General features: G+C 42.5%; 1 protein-coding gene across 1 annotated transcript in view; it reads right to left on the bottom strand.

The window, feature by feature from the left end:
* Positions 1 to 22,498, bottom strand: part of AP3D1 (adaptor related protein complex 3 subunit delta 1) — a 3,080,434-nt gene that overhangs the window by 796,371 nt on the left and 2,261,565 nt on the right. Inside the window, exon 27 of the mRNA XM_044055492.1 lies at positions 21,714 to 21,767. Coding sequence (XP_043911427.1) covers positions 21,714 to 21,767 — 54 coding nt within the window. The remainder of the gene's footprint in view (positions 1 to 21,713; positions 21,768 to 22,498) is intronic.

The following is a 22,498-nucleotide window of genomic DNA, read 5'->3' as shown; positions in this document are numbered from 1 at the left end:
GATGTCAGGTGCCCCCAGAAAGAAGGCAATACATAAAATTATGTAATAATGCAATGAAATATAACCAAAGACCAGTAGTTGCAAGCAAATACACCATAAAAGAAGACCCCTAGAGGGGAAGGAGGGAGGGAAACCTGGACTGCAGCTGTATTAGCACTCGAACATCTACATTTATGGTAGGTACAAAACTGTACTATGTTCATCGAGCATACAGCTGCAGTCATAACAGATGGGTAGAATCCCAAAGCTAAGAAAGGGGTGGTAGGCACTAGGTGAAGCTAGGAGGAGCCAAAATGCCCTGCAAGACTGCAGTGGCAAAGCCTGCTCTAGACTTGGAGTAATTATAATGGTAGGTTGTAGTGCTTGGAGAAGGTATGCACAGAACTCCAAGTGGCTGCTTCTAAAATATCCTTGGTAGGAACTCCTCTGAGGAAGGCTGCAGAGATGGCTGTGGCCCTGGTAGAATGAGTTCTAATGCCTGTAGGTACAGTTTTGCCATGAAAGGAATAGCAAAAGCGCATGCAGTGGGCTATCCATTTTGAGATTGTATGTTTGGATATTGACTTTCCTTGAGCTCCTACTGCATAGGCCACAAAAAGCTGTTCTGATTTTCTGAAAGGTTTTGTTCTGTCCAAATAATAATGCAGTTGTCTGTGGATGTCCAAGGAATGCAGTAATCTCTCCCCTTTGTTTTGAGGATTAGGATAAAAAGTAGGTAAATGTATGGCCTGATTTAAAGCTACCCTGGATACCACTTTAGGCATAAAGGACAGGTTGGTACGTAATGAAACTCTGTCCTGATGGAAGATGATAAAAGGCTGGACAGCCATAAGAGCCTGTAGTTCTGAAACTCTACAAGCTGAAGTGATAGCCAGAAGGAAAGCTGTTTTCCAGGACAAATATTGTAAATCTGATGAGGCAGCTGGTTCAAAAGGAGGCAAAGTCAGTTTTTCCAGAATGAAATTAAGATCCCAAGCAGGTATTGGTTGTTTTCTTGGAGGTCTTAAATTCTTAGCCCCTCTAAGGAACTGTCTTAATAGAGGGTGAGAGAATAAAGGTGGATCAGTGTTGTATTCTGCAGAAATGTCTGAGGCATGGATTTTGATGGAGGAGAACGAAAGTCCACTGCTTAGCAGTTCAGCCAAATATTGTAGTATTTGAGGTAAATTCAGTTTTCCAGGGCACTGGCCCTTTTTCTCATTCCAAACACAAAAACATTTCCATTTTGCAGAGTAAGCTTTTCTAGTTGATGGCCTTCTGGCCTCCAAAATGACATCCTGCACCTCCTTGGAGAGCAAGGCCTGCTGCGATGCTAAGGAATATTACATGCGGCTAGATTGAGTGTTTTCAGCTGACTGTGAAGAGTTTTGAAGCTGTGCTGAGTCAGAAGAAGAGGCATTAGAGGCAGGGTCCATGGTGGGGAATGCGTCAGGCTCCTCAGGAGTGGGTACCAGTGTTGCCTTGGCCAGTCCGGAGCAATGAGGATCATCTTTGGTCTGTCTGCTCTGGTCTTCAATAGGACTTTGGGCAGCAGAGGAAGAGGTGGGAAGGCATAAACTGTCATTGATGTCCAACTGAAAGAGAGCGTCCACTCTCCAGGCCTTTGGATGGAAGATCCTTGAGCAGAATTTTGTCAATTGATGATTTTTGTGGGAGGCAAAGAGATCTATGTCTGGCCTTCCCCATTTTTGGATTATTTCTGTAAAAACTTTTGGATGCAACTTCCATTCGTGTGGATCTGTCATATTCCTGCTTAGGTTGTCTGCCAGCGTGTTTTCCTTGCCTGGCAAGTACTGTGCTTGTAGTTCCATTTGTAAGTCCATGGCCATGTTCCAAAGTGACATGGCCAGTCTGCATAGGGGATAAGAATGTGTTCCTCCCTGCTTGTTTATGTACCACATAACTGTGGTGTTGTCTGTTCTTATCAATAGCTGACCTGGTTGTAGAAGGTCCTTGAAAGCTATAATAGCATTTATCACTGCTAGCATTTCTTTTTGATTGATGTGAAGGTGCTTTTCTTTTTGGGTTCATTTGCCCTGAATGCACCAGTCTGTCATGTGCGCCCCCCAGGCGTAGTCCGAGGCGTCTGTTGTGATGACTTGATTTGCTTGATGCTTGCTGAATGGAATACCTGTGTTTGTTTGGCATGCCTGAGCCCACCACAGAAATTCCTTTTGCAGACATGGAATTAATGGTATTATTGTTTCCAAACTGTGGCTGTGTTGAGACCATATGTTTTTTAGGTACCATTGTAGTTTTCTCATATGCAGCTTTGCACATGGGATTAGTAAGATGCAAGATGCCATGAATCCCAGAGCCTGCAGGATTTTCCTTGCAGTCAGCCTGGTGCAATTTGCCAGTGTTCTGAAATATTGAATTAGTTGCCCCTGCTTCTCTGGCGTGAGGTAGGCCATCTGGGTGTTTGTGTCCAAATTGGCACCCAGGAAAATTATCTTCCGAGAGGGTATTAGTCTTGATTTCTCTTTGTTGACTGTGTATCCTAGAGAGTTTAATAATATTATTACATAAGCCAGATGTTTCAGAAGAATGTTCTTGCTGTCTGTAGAATCGGCAACCCGAACTGAACTAGACAAACTAAAACACGACTGTAGCGAAAGTTGAAAAGACCACAATGGCAAATAATAGATAAGCCTTATTCCACTTTATTAAATCTTGGACTTCTTCAGAAAACCAGGATGCCTCCCTACATCCTGGTTTTATTTACAAAAACAGGAAATGATGTAAAAATCATGTCATTCATACATATGTATAAAAAATAACTCAATTTTAAAACATTCTGACCCAATAGTAGATATTTATCATCAAATTAAAAAAATGCTTGATTAAAATCCATTTTTGTTTTTTGTTTCTTGTCTTATGTGTTTAATTCTGTCCCTTCCTCTTAGTTTGCATATTTGTGTTGTACTATATGTTGTACTATATGTTGTATATTTGATTACCGTAAATTACTTCTATTATTCTTTATCTTGATTTCCTATAGCCCAAATCTATATGTGGCTGTCTCTAATATATGCCATGTGGGGACTCTATTTTTGATTACCAATAAAAAATCTATCAAGTGCTAAGGAAAACCTAAACTAAATGTCATATGGTGGTGAAAATTGAATGGTCACTATCTAACCCAATGTTATGAAACAAAGTCCATCTCTTACACTTCAATATGTCACACCCAGTAAAATATTGATCTCCCAAGAGCCCCTGTTGTAATCCAAAATGAGCAATGACCCCTGGATAGTCCATGGAAATGTGCACTCCTAGAAACCCCTAAGTGTGCACAGATATGAGTGTTATATTCCATTCATTCAAATATTATGAACATGCTCATACAGACATGTTCTTAGTTTCTATTGTTTAGAAAACATTTGATATTTATCCCCTCATTTAATCCAGGGGGTCCATCTGCCCCTAAACATAACTGCCATGTGGACTCTTTCTGCTCTAACTTATTGTTGAGATCACCTTTGAGTAGGCTTTTTTCTACGTGGTCCAAAACAAAAAACTCGAACTTCTTGAAATCCCCACACTCTGATGAGTGTCTGGCTAGAGCATTATTCATATCTTTGTTTTTAATGGCCAGATTGTGTTCGTAAATCCTACGTTTGAGCATTCTTTTTGTTTTTCCCACGTAGTAACTATCACAGGTACAACACATGGCCACATAGACCACGTATTCACTGTTACAGTTAAAATACCTATGGGCCCAAAATGTCTTTTTAGTGTGTCCAATTGTGACAAAAGAGGTATTAGTGACAAACCTACACTGTCTACAATTTTGGCAACCAAAGGTACCTTTCTTTTTACTGATGTCCCTATTCTTTACCTCTCTCTTAGTGTGATCTGATTCTAACATGCTCTTTATATTTACAACATTTTTATATGTGAAGCATGGTCTTATACCTACACAGGCCATGAGGTCCCTATTACCTAAAATGATGCCCCAATTATTCTCTATGATACTTCTGATGTTGTTCAATTCATTAGTGATGGGAAGCGGAAATGCTAGATGGAAATCTAAATCTGAATCTGAAATGTCATCTCTAGGAGCAGTGACGCCTACTGTCATTTCCTCCAAATGTCTCCGACTGTCATGTGACAAAATAGGCCTTGCTACACCATCACGTAATCCTCTGACTTCATTTTCAATTTTCTTCAGCATGTGTTTTTTGTAACCTCTGGCCAAAAATAGATTCCTTAACTGTACTAACTCTTCATAATAAATGTTGTCATCTGATGTTAATCTACTTAGTCTTATAATCTGACCCTTTATAACATTTCTTTTCATGTGGGCAGGGTGTAAACTCTCTTTATGTAGATATTGGTTAGTGAAACAAGGTTTTCTGTAAATTCTACTGTGTAGTGTGTTATCTGTAGAATCTATATACAGTGTAACATCTAAATAGTTTATATTCTTGCCATATCCACTTTGTTTAAAAACCAAGAAACTAGTTGTTCTATTTAAATCTTGAACCATAGTCTCAAATTCAGTTTTGTCTCCTGCCCACGCAAAAACTAAATCGTCTATGTATCTACCATAAAACGAAGCTTTGCCAAAAAGGGAATGTCTTTTGAGATGTTCTTGCTCCCAATCTGCCATAACTATGTTGGCAAACGCCGGAGCTACTCTAGCCCCCATTGCTACACCAGAGACCTGTTGGTAGATCTTGTTGTTGAATTCAAAGAAATTATTGTGCAACACTATTTCCATCAAAGAACAGATCGTATTGATTTTAGAATTCTGTAATTCAGTGTTATATGTCAAGTAGTTCCTCAGATGTTCCAAACCACAATCCTGATCTATACTAGTGTATAGACTTCTGACATCTAGTGTTGCAAAATGAATTCCTTCAAGTGAAATGTTAGACCTTCCTAGACTCTCTAACAAATGCCACGAGTCTCTGATGTAAAACTCGGACTTTTGTGCTATTTTGTTCAATATATCATCCAACCAAATAGACAAACTTTCAGTTTTTGAATTCCTAGCTGATATGATGGGCCTAAATGTTACTTCTCCATCATCATTATGTAGTTTGGGAATTCCAAAAAAATTGCCCAATCTTGGTTGTTCTACCATCAAAAAATCATAGTCTAGGTTGTCTATTTCTCCTTGGCATAACATATCAAAGAGGTGGGTATCTACCCTCCTATATCTGTTTAAAACAAAGTCAATACTGACATCTTTGTAAAAATTGGTGTCATGGAGCATATCAGAAATACTTGCATTATAATCAGCCTTATTCATAATGACTAGCTTGCCCCCCTTGTCCGCCCTCATTACTCTAATGTCAGGACGACTAGTCATATAAATCAGAGCATCACGTTCTGAATTAGTTAAATTATCCTCTGATGTTTTTACCTCCATTTTTCTAAACTCCAATTCACATATTTTTTGGAAAACCTGTAAGGTGTTTACTAAAGCAGGGTTAAATGTGCTTGGACATTTTAATCTCCCTCCACACACTGAGCCTTTGGATTGGACATCTTGTAAGATGTATCTCAAATTTAATTTGCGCATGTATAGTCTGAAGTCAACAAGTAATTTACCAATTCTGGTGTTATTCGCCGGAATAAAGTTAAATCCCTTTCTTAGCACATCTATACATGCATCAGTTAAGGAACAATCGCTTAAATTTACAACATTAATAAGGTATGTTTTGTCACTGTGTGGTGTATTCACCACTTCTTTTTGCCTTTCCCTTTCGGTTTCGCCCTGTATTGGGTGGAATTGTACCACCTGGTAGTCCTCTTTGGTTGTGTCCTCTGTTGTTGAAAAGGACCAGACTTTTTGTTGTTATTAGAATTTACCACCTCGGCGAAGCTCGTAGAAGCAATAGCTTCGGTGTTAGCGGAATCGTCATTGTCATTAGTGAATACACCACCTGTGTGTACCACATGTTGTTGTCCCTGCTGACCTTTACTGGTAATGTTGTCCGTAATGGCCACTGCTGTAAAATCTGTAGCCTGATCTGTAGATGATGACCTTGTCAAAGGTTCTCTAGTGTTTGGCCCGTTAATTGTTGTTGTGTCTATATGTGAACCCTTATTTTTCACATCATTACTCTCATTGTATGCACAAATGTAGGCTTGGTTAGCCTCATAGGCTGTTATGTCTCTCCTAAGCTTGTTTTGTTTCCTCAATATAATAGTTGCTCTGAGCCTGTTGGTTTTGGCTTCGATGCTATTATAAAGAGAAACACAATCCTTGAAACAACTACAATGTTTGATGTCATTGTCAAGGGATTTCATTTTCTCCAGTACACTTATAACTTCTCCTTCATAATGCTCCAACAAAATCCGCATCATACTGATGCCGGTGTCATTGTATAATTTAGTCAACTTGGAGCATAAATCATCCCCTGGACTGACACAATTTGGATACTTAGCTGTCCTAAGGCCTTTAGGCACTATATTTCGAGCAATACATTCGGTCAAATATTGGATTTCCAAATTTAAAGTTGCATGCCTAGCTACCAAACGTTCAAGATCAAAAATCATTTTTTTACAATCTTGAAAAGAATTGGTGTTACTTACTAATGGCACTTTGTTCAACATCCGAATGTCAGAGAAAGGATTCGCCTGTGTTTTCGTGACGAAACCCCATAAATTTCCAGCATATTCCGATCTATCTGTTGTATTATTTCTGTCCCCGACAATGTGTGAAGCAATAGTAACATTTCCAAAATTATCGGCATTGTCTGCCCCATCGGAAAAAACACTTTCTTTGATATTTGCAGCACCACCGGCTGTTTTATTAGTGACCGTTACTGTGTTCCGGTTTAAGCACTTGACAACTATCTCCGTGATAGTTTTAATCAGATCCTCGGGCCCCTTGCATTGGTCGAGCTCTTCAGCCCCAACCGCTCCTTTACCGCCCGGCGTCGTATGGATGGAAACGTTTAATAGCGGATCCTGGGAGGAGACCTCTGCAGTCATCCCAACGTCTTCACTCAGTCTTGAACAAAAACAAACGAGTGTAGAATCGGCAACCTGAACTGAACTAGACAAACTAAAACACGACTGTAGCGAAAGTTGAAAAGACCACAATGGCAAATAATAGATAAGCTTTCTTCCACTTTATTATATCGTGGACTTCTTCAGAAAACCAGGATGCCTCCCTACATCCTGGTTTTATTTACAAAAACAGGAAATGATGTAAAAATCATGTCATTCATTCATTCATTCAGTCGTTCTTGCTGTCTGCTTGGATCAGGCAGTCGTCCAAATAAGGGTATATTTGTATCCCTTGAAGTCTGCAGTAGGCAATTACTGATGCCAGGCATTTCGTGAATACTCTGGGCGCAGTAGATAAACCAAAGGGCAATGCAGATAATTGATAATGGGTTGAACCTGCAAGAAATCTGAGGTATCTTCTGCAATTTTGTCTGATTGGGACATGCAGGTATGCCTCCTTGAGGTCCAATGTTACCAGCCAAGACTCCTTGCCCAGCATGGGAAGAAGTTGCTGTAGAGTGAGCATCTTGAATTTTGGTACGAGTAGGAATGTGTTTAGGATGGAAAGATCCAAAATCGGTCTCCGATCTTTTCCCTTCCTTGGCACCAGAAATAGCCTGGAATAAAAACCTTGACCTTGTTCGTGTGTAGGTACCTCTTGAATAGCTTTCATGTTTATAAGACCTGAAATTTGCTTTTGTGCCTCTGCCCTTTGATTGTGTGGCAGGTTGGCATGCCTTTCATTTATGGAAGAGTATGAAAATGGAATTTGTAGCCTCTGTTTATAATGCTCAGGATCCATTTGTCCTTTCTGACAATATGCCAATTTTTTGAGAATAGTGCCAGCTTTCCTCCTAAGGGGGCTGCCATTTGAGACCTGGTTGGCATGCAAAGGGGAAAGTCATTGGTTTTGCTTTCTGAAAGATTGCGAGTTGTCCTCACCACCTCTTTGTGTAGGAGCTTGCCATTGTCTGCCTCTGTACGAGCCTTGTGTTTGTCCTCTGCCCCTCGGGCACCTGTATCTGCCTCTTTGGGGTCTGTCTGTGGCAGGAAAGGACCAGTTTTTGGAAGGCCAATTTCTACTAAAACGTGGGGGTTGGACCTGCAGAAATTCTTTCACAGTTTGCATTGATTTAAACTTTTCCTCCATTTTCCGTAATACTTCCTCAGCATTTGCCCCAAATAGTACATCTTTTTGAAGAGGGGCATCTAGCAATTTAGCTTTGACATGATCAGGCAAGGCTTGTTCCTTGAGCCAGGCATGCCTACGTATGACTGAGCCTGTAACAGCAGCTCTACATGAGGCCTCTAGAGCATCAAAACTACATTGTAAGGTATGTTTTACCCACTTGTTCTGCACTATGCATCAAATCCTGCAGCTCCTTCATGTCTGGTTGCTTGGGTTGTGACATTTTACTTTTCAATTGAGATAACAGAAACTATTGGTATTTTAGCATATGAAACTGACAGTTTAAGGCCCTCATGGATAAGGTAGCCGAGGTATATACCTTTTTTCCCCACCTTTCTAAGGATCTGGAATCTCTCTCGGAAGGCAATGGGTTTTTGGCAATGGAGGCCTTAACTCCCTTGGGCCCCTGTGAGATGGTTTCTAAGGGTGCATGGTAGCTTTAGACTTGGTGAAAGCCTTGATGGAGAAAGAAGAGGAAGGTCTGAAGACACCTTGAGTGGAGGTGGACCTGTCCACATTCTGTGTTTCAATGCCAAGCGTGGCTTCGGTATCTGTAGTCAGGGTGTGGGCCGAGGAGCCTGCGACCTTGGGTACAGGAGACACCGCCAAAGATGTGTCGTCGGTAATCAGGGGCTGCGTAGGCGCCTCGCTGAGAACTGTACCACGTGTAGTCGGCTTTGGCGTGGTGTCGGTAGAGGCCGCGGACCTCGAGTGTCGGTCCTTGTCTTTGCGTTTTTTAGACAAAACTGGAGTCGGAGTATCCGACGACATAGTACAGTTAAATGCTTTCCCAAAATAATGCTGGGCGAACTCCGCCCGACGCTTAATAGTGCATTTGTTGAATGTAGCACAAAAGCGACAGACCAAGACGTCGTGGTCTGGGCCTAAACAAGGTATACAGAGGGAATGGAAATCCTTATGCGGCATTTGCTTTCCACAAGAAATACAATTATTAACTTTGTCTGACATCGGTCTGAGGCAAGAAAAAGTTTCCCCAACGGGGTACTTAGCTTTTAAGAAGACTTCGGTTCCAAATTTTTCGTAACCTCAGGAGCTGGCCGACCGGCACTTGCGAACTGCTTCTGCTTCGGGCACCGCGCGGCAAGAAAGACTGAAGAAAATGGCGTTGGCTGGTTCTTTTATACCCCTGTCGCACTGACGTCAGGGAAGAAGCGACGACAACCGACGCCGGACCTAGACTTTGGAATTTGGCCGACCGAGGACCCACCTGACAGCAGGAGAACCCGTCTGTTATGACTGCAGCTGTATGCACGATGAACATCGAGACACTGCACTCTCACTATTACAACATATTCTTCACCATTTTCCAACAGATTCTTGTTGATTTAGGGATCAAAATTATCTTTCACAGACATTCAATAGGCACCAACAGCCATCGATAATCACAAAGAAAATGAAACAGTCCTTCAAACTAGCTCTCTAAGTAATACAAAAACGTGCAGGACCCATGCCTCCCGGCAATCACTGAGAACACAAACATGTAGGACCCATGCCTCCCGACAATCACTGAGAACACAAACATGTAGGACCCATGCCTCCCGACAATCACTGAGAACACAGACATGTAGGACCCATGACTCCCGACAATCACTGAGAACACAGACATGTAGGACCCATGCCTCCCGACAATCACTGAGAACACAGACATGTAGGACCCATGCCTCCCAACAATCACTGAGAACACAAACATATAGGACCCATGCCTCCCGACAATCACTGAGAACACAAACATGTAGGACCCATGCCTCCCGACAATCACTGAGAACACAAACATGTAGGACCCATGCCTCCCGACAATCACTGAGAACACAAACATGTAGGACCCATGCCTCCCGACAATCACTGAGAACACAAACATGTAGGACCCATGCCTCCCGACAATCACTGAGAACACAAACATGTAGGACCCATGCCTCCCGACAATCACTGAGAACACAAACATGTAGGACCCATGCCTCCCGACAATCACTGAGAACACAAACATGTAGGACCCATGCCTCCCAACAATCACTGAGAACACAAACATGTAGGACCCATGCCTCCTGACAATCACTGAGAACACAAACATGTAGGACCCCCATGCCTCCCAACAATCACTGAGAACACAAACATGTAGGACCCATGCCTCCCAACAATCACTGAGAACACACAAGGAAGTGGCACCTAATTTGGGATCATATACAATGGAAGGCTGACTCTAAGTAATACAAAAACATGTAAAACGAAGAAAAACGGCTCAGGAATGATGACAGCGTCCACGGGCAGAAGTTTAATAAAATCTGTTTCTTTAAAAACAATGCTGTCGTAAATTAAGTCCAAAATGAACCAAAAACCAAAACTCTTCAAGTACAAATGTTAAGCGCTTTTCATCTGTTTGTGTAAACAGACTTCTTCAGACAAATGCACTACATAGGTCAAAGAAAATTTAAATACAAGGTAAAGTAGTCACATGACAAGTGTAACTCGAAATTAACTCTTTAGAGTCAGAACAATACTGACTGCCTTCACCTTTTTAAAAAACAGCTATATGCAAAAATCAAAAGTAAATAAAGAGTAAATAAAGAAACCCAACGGCCAGTAAATATTAAACACAGTCATAAAGTGTGTTCCATATATTGTGTTGTAGTTATACTCCACTTCACAAGAATAAAAGATGTATATATTGATGTTGGTTACTCCAAAATGGAGTGCTATAACAATGTGCATTGATGTGTCAAATGACATGCACGTGTTGATGTTAAGTATGTCCTCAGTATTTATATGTAAAAAGTGACAAAAAGGCTACACTTATATCCCAGGTTTGTAATAGTCGAAATTTACAAAAAAATGTGCCCATTCCTGTAGCGCTACCGCACTACGACCCTTCACATCAGCGATGTATTGAAACATAAGTCCGGGGGTAGAGCGCTCCATACAGTAATGAACACTAAGTGAAAACCACAAAGTGCTTTAAACCTATTATGCAACTTGGTCTCTTGAACCAATGTAAAGGACAATATAATGCTAAATGTTTTCCAAATGTTTGATGATAAACCAATGGATGCAACAGCTGCATCCAAAATGAAAATTATAAATTTAAAAATGCCTGTCCTGTGAGGGCAGGGTTTGACACATGTTGAACCAGAATCACAAATACTAAAACAAATTTTCAGCATTCACATTTTAATACACTGGGTATCAAACACACATCAGGTTGTTTTTCACCTTTTAGAAGACAGGTGTCTATCAGTTTGCATGTTAGGACTTTAAGGTGGTTGTTTTAATATTTGTAAATTTAGACTATTACAAACCTGGGATATGTGTAGCCTTAGTGTCACTTTTTACATATAAATACGGAGGACATACTTAACATCAACATTTGTATGTCATTTGACACATCAACGCATGTTGTTATAGCACTCCGTTTTGGAGTAACCAACATAAATATATACATCTTTTATTCTTGTGAAGTGGAGTATAACTACAACACAATATATGGAACACACTTTATGACTGTGTTTAATATTTACTGGCCGTTAGGTTTCTTTATTTACTCTTTATTTACTTTTGATTTTTGCATATTGTTGTTTTTTAAAAAGGTGAAGGCAGTCAGTATTGTTCTGACTCTAAAGAGTTAATTTCGAGTTACACTTGTCATGTGACTACTTACCTTGTGTTTAAATTTTCTTTGACCTATGTAGTACATTTGTCTGAAGAAGTCTGTTTGCACAAACAGACGAAAAGAGCTTAACATTTGTACTTGCAGAGTTTTGGTTTTTAGTTCAGTTTGGACTTAATTTACGACAGCATTGTTTTTAAAGTAACAGATTTTTATTAAACTTCTGCCCGTGGAACGCTGTCATCGTTCCTGAGCCGTTTCTCTTAGTTTTACATTAGTTTTTTCGTTTTTGGTGGTTTAATACAAAAACATGCAGGACCCATGCCTGCCAGACAATCACTGAGAACACACAAGGAAGTGGCACCTAATTTGGGATCATATACAATGGAAGACTGACACTTAAAGTCCCTCTTTCTGCAAGCGGGTCTGCTTGTTACTTACGGGCGGGCTTGATCTGGAAGAAGACAGGAGTTTGGCAAGGCTGTACACTACTCTGATAGCCTCCCTCTTGTACTGGAAGTCCCTGATCAGATCTTGGGAGGGCTGACTAAATAATCCCCCTCTAAGGGTGTTGGGATAGTTTGGCCAAGCTTTTTATTGAGATTAAAGTCTAAAATGCGCTAATCTGTGTTTAAACAGATTCCTTAGTCTACTAACCTAACCAGAGCATCAGCACAATCAATGCTGCAGTGAGCATCTTGGTAATCTGCATAAGCCATTGACAAGGTCTTAACTATCTCCTCTTAAAGCTCACAGAACATGATCCAACCAGGAAGGAATGGAATCTGGAGTGAAGAAACAGGCAGATGGACTATCTAAGCACCAACAAAGCAGAAGAAAATATCTTCTTGCCCACAAAGTTTAAAGCTTTAGGCTGACTCTAAGGAGCCGGGATACTGTGGATCCAGGATGCTGTGGCCTCACAAGCCTATGGTAGACCAAAATGTTTCTCAGGAGCCACTCCAGGATGTCTGGTCAGATTCCCACTTCACATCCACTCTAGCATGCCTGGTAAGAATCCCTTTTCACTAAAATGAGGGTAAGTAAAGGGCATCAGAATTTCCCTGGAGCAGACGACTGAGCATGCGGACACTTCTACCTGAATTTTGGGCCATCCTTTATACTGGGTTCCCATAGTCGATGTCACAAGACTCCTACTTCTTCTTCACCATGCATTTAGTCAGGTGTTTCTGAGATGGAATGGGGGTCACATACCAGTCTATGATGGACTTCTTGCAGTAATGAGCTGAAGGAGGGAGATGTTGAAGTGTCCTTACTCATCTGAGAGATAAGTCTAGGACATCAGAGTCCCTTCCCAGGACACAGAGCAACATGAACCTCTCTCCACACTGGGGCTAGTTCAGTAATCCTCATGTACTGTTGATATCCATGGGGTTGGGCATGTGAAAGCTATTTCTGGGTGCCATGCGATCAGGCACTCTTGCATGGATACATTAGCCAAAGATGATCAGGCACTCAACAACCAAAGATAAAGGGAAAGGAAAGACTTGTACTGGGTGAGAGCTAACAGGTCATTTTTCCCCAAAGGTGTGCTCCCACAGTCACAAAGCCAGACCCCAGCAGTTATCAAACAGTCCGATGTCAGTGACATCATCTACAAAGATCTGACATGCCTAAAGTTGTGCTCCTGCACTCAAAAAGCCAGACCCCACCAGCTGTCATTTAACTGTCTGAAGTCAATGACCTGAATCACAAACCTCTGGCAAGGAAAACAATGGAGCTGATACATCAACATGCATAAACAAACTCTAACAAGACAGGGGGAAGCCTGGTGAGAGATCTCACTCTAGAGTGCAAACCTAAGCTCGGGCTGGGGAATTCCAGAAACTGCTTCCCAGCAGCAGGATGATAGCAAGCAAGATCTAGATGTTTATCTGGTGGACAGGTTGTTCTTACACCCCAAAATGGCAGAGTGGAAGCTGGGTGTAAATTCAAGCTCCTGGTAGTCAAAGGTGAGGACACAACATGCACTGGACAGGGAGGTCATCTTGGAGACTAGCCTGCTTTCAACCAGGGTGTGATGGATGCTGACCCTACATTTCCTTTCGGTGCTGGTCCAGTATAGGTCTGAAGCTACACACAAAGGACTGTCTTTTCAGAATTATGCCAACAGGTCTTCCCTCCTGCAACTTAAAGGGGCCATGCTGAGACATAGGTACTGTGGAAGAGTTCATGTAACTTAAAGGGGCCATGCTGAGACATAGGTACTGTGGAAGAGTTCATGTAACTTAAAGGGGCCATGCTGAGACATAGGTACTGTGGAAGAGTTCATGTAACTTAAAGGGGCCATGCTGAGACACAGGTACTGTGGAAGAGTTCATGTAACTTAAAGGGGCCATGCTGAGACATAGGTACTGTGGAAGAGTTCATGTAACTTAAAGGGGCCATGCTGAGACACAGGTACTGTGGAAGAGTTCATGTAACTTAAATGGGGCCATGCTGAGACACAGGTACTGTGGAAGAGTTCATGTAACTTAAAGGGGCCATGCTGAGACACAGGTACTGTGGAAGAGTTCATGTAACTTAAAGGGGCCATGCTGAGACACGGGTACTGTGGAAGAGTTCATGTAACTTAAAGGGGCCATGCTGAGACATAGGTACTGTGGAAGAGTTCATGTAACTTAAAGGGGCCATGCTGAGACATAGGTACTGTGGAAGAGTTCATGTAACTTAAAGGGGCCATGCTGAGACATAGGTACTGTGGAAGAGTTCATGTAACTTAAAGGGGCCATGCTGAGACACAGGTACTGTGGAAGAGTTCATGTAACTTAAAGGGGCCATGCTGAGACATAGGTACTGTGGAAGAGTTCATGTAATTTAAAGGGGCCATGCTGAGACACAGGTACTGTGGAAGAGTTCATGTAACTTAAAGGGGCCATGCTGAGACACAGGTACTGTGGAAGAGTTCATGTAACTTAAAGGGGCCATGCTGAGACATAGGTACTGTGGAAGAGTTCATGTAACTTAAAGGGGCCATGCTGAGACATAGGTACTGTGGAAGAGTTCATGTAACTTAAAGGGGCCATGCTGAGACATAGGTACTGTGGAAGAGTTCATGTAACTTAAAGGGGCCATGCTGAGACACAGGTACTGTGGAAGAGTTCATGTAACTTAAAGGGGCCATGCTGAGACATAGGTACTGTGGAAGAGTTCATGTAACTTAAAGGGGCCATGCTGAGACATAGGTACTGTGGAAGAGTTCATGTAACTTAAAGGGGCCATGCTGAGACACAGGTACTGTGGAAGAGTTCATGTAACTTAAAGGGGCCATGCTGAGACATAGGTACTGTGGAAGAGTTCATGTAACAAAGGGGCCATGCTGAGACACAGGTACTGTGGAAGAGCTCATGTAACTTAAAGGGGCCATGCTGAGACACAGGTACTGTGGAAGAGCTCATGTAACTTAAAGGGGCCATGCTGAGACACAGGTACTGTGGAAGAGTTCATGTAACTTAAAGGGGCCATGCTGAGACATAGGTACTGTGGAAGAGTTCATGTAACTTAAAGGGGCCATGCTGAGACATAGGTACTGTGGAAGAGTTCATGTAACTTAAAGGGGCCATGCTGAGACAGTGGAAGAGTTCATGTAACTTAAAGGGGCCATGCTGAGACACGGGTACTGTGGAAGAGTTCATGTAACTTAAAGGGGCCATGCTGAGACACGGGTACGGTGGAAGAGTTCATGTAACTTAAAGGGGCCATGCTGAGACATAGGTACTGTGGAAGAGTTCATGTAACTTAAAGGGCGATGCTGAGACACAGGTACTGTGGAAGAGTTCATGTAACTTAAAGGGGCCATGCTGAGACATAGGTACTGTGGAAGAGTTCATGTAACTTAAAGGGGCCATGCTGAGACATAGGTACTGTGGAAGAGTTCATGTAACTTAAAGGGGCCATGCTGAGACACAGGTACTGTGGAAGAGTTCATGTAACTTAAAGGGGCCATGCTGAGACATAGGTACTGTGGAAGAGTTCATGTAACTTAAAAGGGCCATGCTGAGACACAGGTACTGTGGAAGAGTTCATGTAACTTAAAGGGGCCATGCTGAGACATAGGTACTGTGGAAGAGTTCATGTAACTTAAAGGGGCCATGCTGAGACATAGGTACTGTGGAAGAGTTCATGTAACTTAAAGGGGCCATGCTGAGACATAGGTACTGTGGAAGAGTTCATGTAACTTAAAGGGGCCATGCTGAGACAGGTGCAGTGGAAGAGTTCATGTAACTTAAAGGGGCCATGCTGAGACACGGGTACTGTGGAAGAGTTCATGTAACTTAAAGGGGCCATGCTGAGACATAGGTACTGTGGAAGAGTTCATGTAACTTAAAGGGGCCATGCTGAGACATAGGTACTGTGGAAGAGTTCATGTAACTTAAAGGGGCCATGCTGAGACACAGGTACTGTGGAAGAGTTCATGTAACTTAAAGGGGCCATGCTGAGACATAGGTACTGTGGAAGAGTTCATGTAACAAAGGGGCCATGCTGAGACAGAGGTACTGTGGAAGAGCTCATGTAACTTAAAGGGGCCATGCTGAGACACAGGTACTGTGGAAGAGTTCATGTAACTTAAAGGGGCCATGCTGAGACATAGGTACTGTGGAAGAGTTCATGTAACTTAAAGGGGCCATGCTGAGACATAGGTACTGTGGAAGAGTTCATGTAACTTAAAGGGGCCATGCTGAGACACGGGTACGGTGGAAGAGTTCATGTAACTTAAAGGGGCCATGCTGAGACACGGTACTGTGGAAGAGTTCATGTAACTTAAAGGGGCCATGCTGAGACAATGGTACGGTGGAAGAGTTCATGTAACTTAAAGGGGCCATGCTGAGACATAGGTACTGTGGAAGAGTTCATGTAACTTAAAGGGCCATGCTGAGACACAGGTACTGTGGAAGAGTTCATGTAACTTAAAGGGGCCATGCTGAGACATAGGTACTGTGGAAGAGTTCATGTAACTTAAAGGGGCCATGCTGAGACATAGGTACTGTGGAAGAGTTCATGTAACTTAAAGGGCCATGCTGAGACATAGGTACTGTGGAAGAGTTCATGTAACTTAAAGGGGCCATGCTGAGACATAGGTACTGTGGAAGAGTTCATGTAACTTAAAAGGGCCATGCTGAGACACAGGTACTGTGGAAGAGTTCATGTAACTTAAAGGGGCCATGCTGAGACATAGGTACTGTGGAAGAGTTCATGTAACTTAAAGGGGCCATGCTGAGACATAGGTACTGTGGAAGAGTTCATGTAACTTAAAGGGGCCATGCTGAGACACAGGTACTGTGGAAGAGTTCATGTAACTTAAAGGGGCCATGCTGAGACATAGGTACTGTGGAAGAGTTCATGTAACTTAAAGGGGCCATGCTGAGACACAGGTACTGTGGAAGAGTTCATGTAACTTAAAGGGGCCATGCTGAGACACAGGTACTGTGGAAGAGTTCATGTAACTTAAAGGGGCCATGCTGAGACACAGGTACTGTGGAAGAGTTCATGTAACTTAAAGGGGCCATGCTGAGACACGGGTACTGTGGAAGAGTTCATGTAACTTAAAGGGGCCATGCTGAGACACGGGTACTGTGGAAGAGTTCATGTAACTTAAAGGGGCCATGCTGAGACATAGGTACTGTGGAAGAGTTCATGTAACTTAAAGGGGCCATGCTGAGACATAGGTACTGTGGAAGAGTTCATGTAACTTAAAGGGGCCATGCTGAGACACAGGTACTGTGGAAGAGTTCATGTAACTTAAAGGGGCCATGCTGAGACACAGGTACTGTGGAAGAGTTCATGTAATTTAAAGGGGCCATGCTGAGACACAGGTACTGTGGAAGAGTTCATGTAACTTAAAGGGGCCATGCTGAGACACAGGTACTGTGGAAGAGTTCATGTAACTTAAAGGGGCCATGCTGAGACATAGGTACTGTGGAAGAGTTCATGTAACTTAAAGGGGCCATGCTGAGACATAGGTACTGTGGAAGAGTTCATGTAACTTAAAGGGGCCATGCTGAGACACGGGTACGGTGGAAGAGTTCATGTAACTTAAAGGGGCCATGCTGAGACACGGGTACTGTGGAAGAGTTCATGTAACTTAAAGGGGCCATGCTGAGACATAGGTACTGTGGAAGAGTTCATGTAACTTAAAGGGGCCATGCTGAGACATAGGTACTGTGGAAGAGTTCATGTAACTTAAAGGGGCCATGCTGAGACACAGGTACTGTGGAAGAGTTCATGTAACTTAAAGGGGCCATGCTGAGACATAGGTACTGTGGAAGAGTTCATGTAACAAAGGGGCCATGCTGAGACACAGGTACTGTGGAAGAGCTCATGTAACTTAAAGGGGCCATGCTGAGACACAGGTACTGTGGAAGAGCTCATGTAACTTAAAGGGGCCATGCTGAGACACAGGTACTGTGGAAGAGTTCATGTAACTTAAAGGGGCCATGCTGAGACATAGGTACTGTGGAAGAGTTCATGTAACTTAAAGGGGCCATGCTGAGACATAGGTACTGTGGAAGAGTTCATGTAACTTAAAGGGGCCATGCTGAGACAGTGCAGGTGGAAGAGTTCATGTAACTTAAAGGGGCCATGCTGAGACACGGGTACTGTGGAAGAGTTCATGTAACTTAAAGGGGCCATGCTGAGACACGGGTACGGTGGAAGAGTTCATGTAACTTAAAGGGGCCATGCTGAGACATAGGTACTGTGGAAGAGTTCATGTAACTTAAAAGGGCCATGCTGAGACACAGGTACTGTGGAAGAGTTCATGTAACTTAAAGGGGCCATGCTGAGACATAGGTACTGTGGAAGAGTTCATGTAACTTAAAGGGGCCATGCTGAGACATAGGTACTGTGGAAGAGTTCATGTAACTTAAAGGGGCCATGCTGAGACACAGGTACTGTGGAAGAGTTCATGTAACTTAAAGGGGCCATGCTGAGACATAGGTACTGTGGAAGAGTTCATGTAACTTAAAGGGCCATGCTGAGACACAGGTACTGTGGAAGAGTTCATGTAACTTAAAGGGGCCATGCTGAGACATAGGTACTGTGGAAGAGTTCATGTAACTTAAAGGGGCCATGCTGAGACATAGGTACTGTGGAAGAGTTCATGTAACTTAAAGGGGCCATGCTGAGACATAGGTACTGTGGAAGAGTTCATGTAACTTAAAGGGGCCATGCTGAGACACGGTGCGGTGGAAGAGTTCATGTAACTTAAAGGGGCCATGCTGAGACACGGGTACGGTGGAAGAGTTCATGTAACTTAAAGGGGCCATGCTGAGACATAGGTACTGTGGAAGAGTTCATGTAACTTAAAGGGGCCATGCTGAGACATAGGTACTGTGGAAGAGTTCATGTAACTTAAAGGGGCCATGCTGAGACACAGGTACTGTGGAAGAGTTCATGTAACTTAAAGGGGCCATGCTGAGACATAGGTACTGTGGAAGAGTTCATGTAACAAAGGGGCCATGCTGAGACAGAGGTACTGTGGAAGAGCTCATGTAACTTAAAGGGGCCATGCTGAGACACAGGTACTGTGGAAGAGTTCATGTAACTTAAAGGGGCCATGCTGAGACATAGGTACTGTGGAAGAGTTCATGTAACTTAAAGGGGCCATGCTGAGACATAGGTACTGTGGAAGAGTTCATGTAACTTAAAGGGGCCATGCTGAGACACGGGTACGGTGGAAGAGTTCATGTAACTTAAAGGGGCCATGCTGAGACACGGGTACTGTGGAAGAGTTCATGTAACTTAAAGGGGCCATGCTGAGACACGGGTACGGTGGAAGAGTTCATGTAACTTAAAGGGGCCATGCTGAGACATAGGTACTGTGGAAGAGTTCATGTAACTTAAAAGGGCCATGCTGAGACACAGGTACTGTGGAAGAGTTCATGTAACTTAAAGGGGCCATGCTGAGACATAGGTACTGTGGAAGAGTTCATGTAACTTAAAGGGGCCATGCTGAGACATAGGTACTGTGGAAGAGTTCATGTAACTTAAAGGGGCCATGCTGAGACACAGGTACTGTGGAAGAGTTCATGTAACTTAAAGGGGCCATGCTGAGACATAGGTACTGTGGAAGAGTTCATGTAACTTAAAAGGGCCATGCTGAGACACAGGTACTGTGGAAGAGTTCATGTAACTTAAAGGGGCCATGCTGAGACATAGGTACTGTGGAAGAGTTCATGTAACTTAAAGGGGCCATGCTGAGACACAGGTACTGTGGAAGAGTTCATGTAACTTAAAGGGGCCATGCTGAGACACGGGTACGGTGGAAGAGTTCATGTAAAGAAAATGCTGGTGCCCAGTCCTAGCCCCAAGGAAATGTACGCCTTCCTACACATGAATTAAAAAGAGGATGCCATGGAACTGTCCTCATTAGCTACACTTTGTCAAAATGTCTGGTAAATTTCAAGCAGAGAAATATATTTTACATCTGACATAACTGAACAACTCGTTTAATTTCAGTAGTCAGCTCCACGGTGGGAAAGACTCAGGTGACCGTGGCTCTGTTAGGGGTCCAGGCAATGGAGGAGCAAATGCTGGCTGAGAGAGGAATGAAGGGGGCATGTGCCCCCTCACCTCTCTCTGGGGGAGGGGGGGAGATACACATGCTGAGGAGAAGTGTGGTGCCTCTGTTGCCAACATACTGAAGAACACAGTGACATGTATGCCAGAGGAGGCAACAGACTGAACCCCAGAGGTGGGCTTAACTGTGCATTTCCCACTGCAAGCCCCTTGAGGGTGGGGTTTAAGATGGGTACATTGCTACAAATGTGAGAACATTTGCCTCACAGGACAGATTTCTGAAAGTGAGCCTGGAATTGGCATGGAGGTAAGGACATATTCCTTAAGCCCATAGTGTGACTCTCTCTCCAGTCAACCACAGCAGACAAAGGTAAATGAATGGACCAAATGAGTGGTGAACAAGGGTAGTCAATGGTCAGCAGGGGGTGGCAAAAGACTCAAATTTTAGTTCTAACTGAAATGTTACAGATCTGAATGTCAAGCTCATTACTTACCGACACACACTTCCAACAAACAAGTTGAGTATCAGAGAATGCTAGACTAAGAAAAGGAAGAGTACACTCCAGCCCTATTAATTTTTTTCTACTAAAGTCCAAGGCAAGAATTCCACAGAGACTGAATATTTTAGGTAAAAAGTACAGAGATTAGGTTCCAACTCTTAAGTGACTTGGAGTTTCCAGTGGTTGGGTTCTCTCCTGAACTGAGCTGTATACCTAGAAGCTTCAAGCAAAACAGTTAAAAAGAGGAAGAAAAAATATTCTAATGTTAGTCCTGTCAAAGAATCTTAAATATCAAATCAGCGGTTTGCAAAGAAAAAAACTTCCTGAAAATGATCAGCAGTAAATTACTTAAAAAGACTTACATGTACAGCTACGGCAAATTGAGTTCTGGTTTTATTACATTTTCTTTTGTCAAACGGGAAAAATATTCAGCCGATAATCCCTATTTTCTAAGTGTTAAAAAAGACAAACGCAGACCTGCAGACTGCATGAAAAAAAACTTTAAAAATGCAAGTGAAACATTTTACTTGAAGCTTCCCTCACTGCTTCAGATACAGCTAAAATTCTCAACCAACATATACTTGCAGGAAAATGAACCCTAGAAATATAAAGCAAAGACATGTATGAATGCAGTCTGTAAATCCAGACGTGACATTTCTTAGAAAGTTATAAAGGAGCATCTAAGGTAATGCACTGTATCAATACATTTAAGTTAAAAATGTTCAATACTTTAAATGTAAGATTTAGAGACAAAAGAGTGCAATATGGATTGTAAACTACTGTGGTGACTTAAGTGCGAGTACAAGGAAGTTATTTTTTTAAATTCCAACATCAAAATCAGTCAGCTCTACAAGCTTCTGTTCAAGCATGAAAGATAATAAATTTGCTTCTTACTGACCTCCACTTCAGTGGGTACTGGAGTGTTAGATAGCCAGAAATCCAACTCAGAGTCCTACAAAGAAGAAAAAAAATGTTTGCACATCTTTCTTCACAGACCAGACAGTTTTTCCATGATGAGCATAAACATCATTGGGAAGCATGTCTTGTTGTAAATTCCACTCAGTAATTAAATAGCAGTTAACTAGCTTACCTTTTTTTAAATGTACACACATTTACATTCATGCAAAGGAAAAACCTTCTGCATAACATCAGATCTTCCCAGACAGTGCCAAAATACTGGTACAGAACATGGCTCCCAAACCTTCGCAATGTGCAGCAAACAGGCAAAATGTGAAACACTGCCTCTCATAATGTAGAACAAATGGGCAAATTAAGGGACACCATTCACAATGTGGAGCAAATGGGCAAAATGTGGAACACTGCCTCTCATAATGTAGAACAAATGGGCAAATTAAGGGACACCATTCACAATGTGGAGCAAATGGGCAAAATGTGGAACACTGCCTCTCATAATGTAGAACAAATGGGCAAATTAAGGGACACCATTCACAATGTGGAGCAAATGGGCAAAATGTGGAACATTACCTCTCTCAGTGAGGAACAAATGGGCCAAGTGTGGGATGCTTACTAACTGCAAACAGCTTTAATTCACAGGAAGATTAAAATGTGGTGGTTTGTACTAAAAAATTTACTTTAATGAATCAGGGTGATTCAGTATCATTTACCATGGGTATTAGTAAACAAAATTCTTAAAACTGACCGTTTGAATGATCATTTCAGTGT

This window comes from Protopterus annectens, chromosome 13.part0, assembly GCF_019279795.1.
Source record: "Protopterus annectens isolate FY-2018-M chromosome 13.part0, PAN1.0, whole genome shotgun sequence".
NCBI classification, from domain to species: Eukaryota; Metazoa; Chordata; order Ceratodontiformes; family Protopteridae; genus Protopterus; species Protopterus annectens.
Note: the sequence above shows the minus strand (reverse complement) of the source record. Positions and strands in the feature narration are given on the sequence as shown.